General features: G+C 39.5%; 1 protein-coding gene across 1 annotated transcript in view; it reads right to left on the bottom strand.

Moving 5' to 3' along the window:
• Positions 1 to 1783: 1783 nt before the first annotated feature.
• Positions 1784 to 6421, bottom strand: part of LOC135989821 (mucin-5AC-like) — a 44999-nt gene continuing 40361 nt past the window's right edge. Inside the window, exons 32-34 of the mRNA XM_065636884.1 lie at positions 4380 to 4414; positions 3438 to 3534; positions 1784 to 1899 (exon numbers count right to left, since the gene is read on the bottom strand). Coding sequence (XP_065492956.1) covers positions 1784 to 1899; positions 3438 to 3534; positions 4380 to 4414 — 248 coding nt within the window. The remainder of the gene's footprint in view (positions 1900 to 3437; positions 3535 to 4379; positions 4415 to 6421) is intronic.

Raw genomic sequence — 6421 nt, 5'->3', positions numbered from 1 at the left:
TGAGTCTGATTCCATTCAGTGGAGTCTTATAAACACATTAACTGTGTTGCTATTCTGTGATCATAGAATCAGGTAGCTTGGAAAAGACCCTTAAGACAGTGAAGTCCAATTGTAAACCTAGCAATGCCAAGTCTGCCTCTAAACCATGTCCCTAAGCATCAGAATCTACACATCTTTTAAAAACCTCCAGGAATGGTGACTCAACCACTTCCCTGGGCAGCTGGTTCCACTGCCTGACAACTGTTTTGTTGAAGAATTTTGTTCTAATATCCAATCTAAACATCTGATAAAACTTGAAGCCATTTCCTCTTGTCCAATCACTTGGTACTTAGGAGAAGAGACCAACACCCACCTTGCTACATCCCCCTTTCAGATAGCCGAAGAGAGCAATAAGGTCTCCCCTGAGCCTCCTTTTCTCCAAACTAAACCACCCCATAGCCCTCCACTGCTCCTCATAAGGCTTGTTCTCTAGCCCCTTCATCAGCTTCATTGCTTTTCTTTGAACACACTCCAGCACCTCAATGTCTTTCTTGTAATGAGGCGCCCAAAACTAAACACATTATTTGAGGTACAGCTTCATCAGTGCTGAGTGCAGGGGGACGATCACTGCCCCGGTCCTGCTGGCCACACTATTTCTGATACAAACCAGGATGCTGTTGGCCTTTTTGACCATCTGGGCACACTGCTGGTTCATATTCAGCCAGCTGTCAGTCAACACCCCCAGATCCTTTCCTACCAGGCAGCTTTCCAGACACTCTTCCCCAAGTCTGTAGCGCTACCTGGGGTTGTTGCGACCCAAATGCAGAACCTGGTACTTGGCCTTGTTGAGCCTCATACAACTGGCCTCAGCCCATCGATCCAACCTGTCCCCTCTGTAGAGCCTTCCTACTCTCCAGCAGATCAACACTCGCACCCAACTTGATGTGTTCTGCAGACTTACTGAGGGTGTACTCAATCCCCTCATCCAGATCATTAACAAAGATATTAAACAGAACTAGCCCCAATACTGAGCTCTGGGAAATATCACTTGTGACTGACCACCAGCTGGATTTCACTCTATTCACCACAACTCTTTGGGCCTGGCCATCCAGCTAGTTCTTTACCCAGTGAAGAGTCCACCCATCCAAGCCATGAGCAGCCAGTTTCTCCAGGAGAATGCTGTGGGATACAGTGTCAAAGGCTTTACTAAAGTCCAGGTAAACACCATGAGGAAACAGCCTTTTCCTCATCCATTAAGCGGTTACCTTGTCATAGAAAGAGATCAGGTTGGTCAAGCAGGACCTGCCTTTCATAAACCCATGCTGACTGGGCCTGATCACTTGGTTGTCCTGTACATGCCATGTGATGACTGACGCTGAAGGTGATCTGCTCCATAACCTTCCTCAGCACTGAGGACAGACTGACAGGTCTGTAGTTCCCTGGATCCTCATTTCAGCCCTCCTTGTCGATGGGCATCACATTTGCTAACCTCCAGTCAACCGGGACCTCCTCATTTAGCCAGGACTGATGATAAATGATTGAAAGTGGTTTGGTGAGCACCTCCGCCAGCTCCCTCAGTACCCCTCAGTGGATCCCATCTGGCCCCATAGCCTTGTGTGTGTCTAAGTGGTGTAGCAAGTCAGCAACCTTTTCCCCTTCAATTATGGGGGCTTCATTCTGCTCCCTGTCTTCCAGCTCAAGAGAATATATACGCAGTACCCCTGGGTTACCGATAAACTTGGGAGACCAGAATATGTGATGTATAAATGTAGCCAAAGAGATGCTAAATCAAGTTTTTTGGAACTTACACTGAGGAGCCAGGACAAGTTCCTTCACAATATGCCAGCTCAACAAATTCAGAGGATTCACAGTCACCGTGGCGGATCACAATGTTTTTGCTGTAAGGTTTGCATTTTGTAGCTGCATAAAAAGAGGAGGAAAAAAGTACGCTTCAAATCTCTAGTTCAGAACTAAGTGAATGCTAAAACAATTTCAAAGTGCGTAATGTCTGATTATTGAGAATCTGCAGTGTATGACAGTGTATGGGGAGTACTATGTAATGTATCTGGAGTTTTTAGGTTATTCTTTTGTCTGAGCTGTACAGTGTTTTTGGAAGATAATGCAGAGGCTTGAGCATTGGTGGTTTGGGTTGTGGTATTCAGTATCAGAAAAGCAAAATTCCTTTTTTCCTTTTGAATACATAGGAAAGCACAAAGTCTTAATAAATAAGTGAAGACTGGGGGAGTGAAGAATCCTTCCATTCACTTGAAGATAGAAGTTGAATACAGTGCTCTTCAAGCAGAAAACATTAACACAGCATTACTTACATTTACATATTTTGCAGCACCCATCGGGAGTAGTCTCTGCTTCATCCTTTGCAAAAGTAAAGAAGGAGGATTTGTATTAATGCACAGATGACAATCATAAGTAAGAATATGAGTTTACTGATACTGGACAGAAAGCTCCTCTGTGTTGAACACTGAATGGAAGGATGGATGACTTACAGTCTCCACCATAGAAGTCTTGAATCCTTGTAGCCTCATGTAAAAGTACTAAGCTTTTCTTATTACTGATGTTACAGCAAGATTAATTTGATTCTTCAGACATTCCTGCAACTTTGGTGAAAGTGATTTGTTGTATTCTTCCTTGCCCCCCCTTGTTCTTTTAGTCTGGATTCCACAGATGAAGAATTGATTAAAACTTACAGGATCACACTCTCCTGGGTTGTACTCGGGGCATATTTTTTTAGTTTGGACTGCAACAAATTGATCTTCAATATTTTCACATCTGTATTGGCTGCAATGATCGAGTGGCAGGACCTCATCAACCTAAGATTTTGTAAGAAAAGCAAACAATTTTTATTTTCTTTGTGATCAGGTATGGTATGATTACTTCAAAAATCTCTGAGATAATTCAATTCTCTCACCTCGAAGATTCTCAGATGCTTCTTGACTTCTTTCAAGTGGCAAAAGTGGAATTTTGCAAACTGTGGCTAGCTTGAAAGTGTAAACCCTGGATCTGAACACTCAGACCACAAATTGAAAACCATTGCCCACTTAACCACACATATAAAGAATATGTTATTCCAAGTGTTCAACTGAGAAAACTGGTGTGCTGTTTTTGGTGTAATTTCGGTATTAATTACTGAATTTTTACTAGTAAGGGACATGAATTGACTCTTAGCTGTTCTAACCTATATCGCTAATAGATCTGAAAATGAAATGAATACTTACATTGAGCACACGAACAGTGCCATTACTTAGTTTGATTGTGCAAGCTATTTCTTTACACTTCCCACAGCACTCTCCATCCGTAGTCCTGTATTCATAACCCTACTTGCAAGGAGATGAAAGAGAAAGTACGTTGAGTTGGTGATGGAGAATTTTAGTCTTCCTGTAATTGAGGGCTGACTGGGCAGCCTGGAGAACCTGAACTCACCAGTGGACAAGATGTGTTACATGCAACTCTTTCACAGTGCATATCTGCCTGGGTCTCTGTACCATTCTGAGAAGAGCAGGTACAGTTCATACACGAATTGATTATTGACGTTCCAACCTGGAAGACAGAAAAAAAAAAAAATCAAATGGCAACAGTTTCTAGAAAATGTATAGGGAGGGTTGAAAGCGTTGCTGAGAACCATTAAGATGGCTAAAATGCAAGTGTGACTGAGTTGTTCAACTCTCTTTGAACATAAAGTTGTTTGGCTTTATGCCTTGCAAGAAAGCACACATTAGGAGGAAACTAAATAAAGGAATAAAAAAGAGAAAAGTAGATTAATAACATGCAGGTAAGACTGGTTTGTACTGCCTCATTATTTTACCAGCTTTTCAGTGCTCCATGTAAGATTTTTTTCCCTGTTAAGTCATGTTCAGTGGTTGTAAACCAATTCTAATTTACAAAAGGTGATCAAGTGGATACATACACAGATACATAAGCAGAGATACAAATTTTGACATGGATTTAAGTCCCCAAAAGGCTTCAGTGCTAATGTTTAAATTTTGACTAAACGACCTAAGTACCAATTTTAGCAAAAGAGTTAGGTATCAATTAAAGCAAAAATCCTAGATTTAGTTTTGTAGGTTCTCTGGGCTTATTTCAAAGAGTGGTTGAGTTCGGGCAATTCATCAGCTCATTTGAAAAATTCATTAATTCCACAGTGGGAGATTGCTTAAAAAGAAAGTACCTCACTAAAAACCATCCTGTTTTATGCTACATCTTGAGGAACTCTTCCGTGACAATTTTGGTTTTGACATTAGGAAAAAAAAACAAAACAAAAACCCTTCCAGTTAAGGGCTAGAGATCAAAAAACATGTACTGGGAAAAGAACTTTTTCAAAGGCTTATTCTGGTAGAAAGGGTGTGCGTTTCTCTTCCAGCAACATACCACTATAACATTCTCACCTTGTACATTGTACCATTAACCAGACAGACAGGTTCTGAAAAACAAGAGCAAAACATTGCCAGAGTAAAATTATGAGACTTCCTGAGAAGATGTTATCAGGTTCTATAAGTAACACAGAGATTTTGGAAAACGTGAATTCAGTCCCCCCTACATGCTTAGATCTCATATTTTGTGTATCTTGATGTAAAGTTTTATCTTTGAAATCAGCTAGAAAACTTAAGGAGGAACTTCAAACTTGAGCTATGCATGGAAAATCAGGTTTTTGCCCTTTTAGTATCAGGTTCACTTCAAATTAAACGAATTGTTTCCTCTTTGAACCCCAGAAGTCCAGTAATCTTCAAACATGCCTTTGTTATTGATTCTTTATGACCTCTCAGAACATGGATGGAAGATTGAGTGGAAAAAAGGTTTTTGTGCTGTGGTCACATAAATAATTTGACATGACGACAGATCCCATTCAGATCTTTCACAGAGCCACTTCAGACTTCACTGTTCCTTTGTTTTGACCTTCCTGTTTCAGGCTACCTTTTTATTATTTTGTATAAATATATGTATAAAAATATATGTAAATAAAAAATTATATATACAAATAAACATATATAGCTGTTAGATTTTTTAATTTTCATGAGCATTCAACAAAGGTCTAAGTATAATAATTATTTTTCATACATTGACAGTTCAGATACTGATTACAATTCACTTTGTATTATCGTTTTGTGTTACTTGCTTTTGTAGTTAACTCTTAAGCTTTCTGCTGGCTCGTTCTTATGTTTATGCATCTTAATTTAGCTGCAGTTAGACTAATGTTAATGTACTCCAGTGTTACAGTAACAACATTGAATAACATGCATTAATAATCTTTATGATTACAGATACAGAGATAGTGCTCTCCTGCTTGTTCCAATTCTCTCAGCAAAGTTCACTGAAAATAACATTTTGTTTTTAAATAAGCTTCTACTGCATATTTAGCCAAAAACTGATGCATGTTAACTGAGCCAGAACAATTTAAAGGAGGTTTTGCTGTTGTTGTAATACACTCTTAGATACTAACAGAAGGGCAAATGTAATTTGCCAAAATTTGTAGTCTGGTATTTATATATGTATTTTTAATACTTACCACATTCATATTCAGGACAACATGGATCTTTTTGTGGTACTACAGCAACAGAAACAAATCCTACGTCACAAACTGGTCTCTGGCATGTGAGCTTCTGGCATCGTACAGTAGCAGTGAGGGGGTCACAGGAACACTGCTGGCATTCACTTGTCCAGTTCTCTCCAGGCTAAAAACATGTAAATGGTTTATTCTTAAGTGCTCTCTCACCCTAGTTGTTCTGTTTCAAGATGAGATAGACTCTCAAAAATGGTAGGAAGTTCACATTAGAGTTCTCTTAGCATATGATTTCAGGTCTTAAGAGGAGGCAAGTTGAGAACAACCTCAGAATTTTCTTCTGTGTAGAAAAAATGAGATTTTGACACTTTTGTTGCTGGTCTACTTATTTCTATGGCATTTAAATGGCTTTTGTTTAAAAAGTCCCTGGCTTGGTATTAGTGAGCTTTTCCATCTCCAGATTACTTAAAAGCCTGGTAATGCCAGAGTGAAGAATTGTGCACTATCAGGTCATTTGTAACACGAACAACTTTGTTACAAGTTGATTTGAATTGGCTACTAGAGGACAGAAATTGGGCTGGTTTTTGCAATGGTGATATATTAGAAAATAATGAGAGAAACCACCTTTCGTGGAGGACTGACATCAGAACACATTCTTTCTACTGAAGTTGTGGGGGATATTGTTGTGGTTGAGGATGAGACAGCTTGTGTTGTAGTAACTGAAGCGAAAGGAGTTGTCAAAGGACATGGCCCCTGGAATGGGTGAATTTCACATTCCTTGCTGCAAAGTGCGTAAAAAATACAGCCAGCCCCATCTGTTTTGTTGTATACCACTTCTCCTGTAGAGGAAAGTTGGAGGAGAAATTAGAAGACCAATCAAAATGCTTAGGGAAAACAAAAGAAAAAAAGAAAATATTGTAAAAATATTGA

The sequence above is a fragment of the Caloenas nicobarica genome, chromosome 5, assembly GCF_036013445.1.
Source record: "Caloenas nicobarica isolate bCalNic1 chromosome 5, bCalNic1.hap1, whole genome shotgun sequence".
In the NCBI taxonomy this organism is placed as follows: domain Eukaryota; kingdom Metazoa; phylum Chordata; class Aves; order Columbiformes; family Columbidae; genus Caloenas; species Caloenas nicobarica.
Note: the sequence above shows the minus strand (reverse complement) of the source record. Positions and strands in the feature narration are given on the sequence as shown.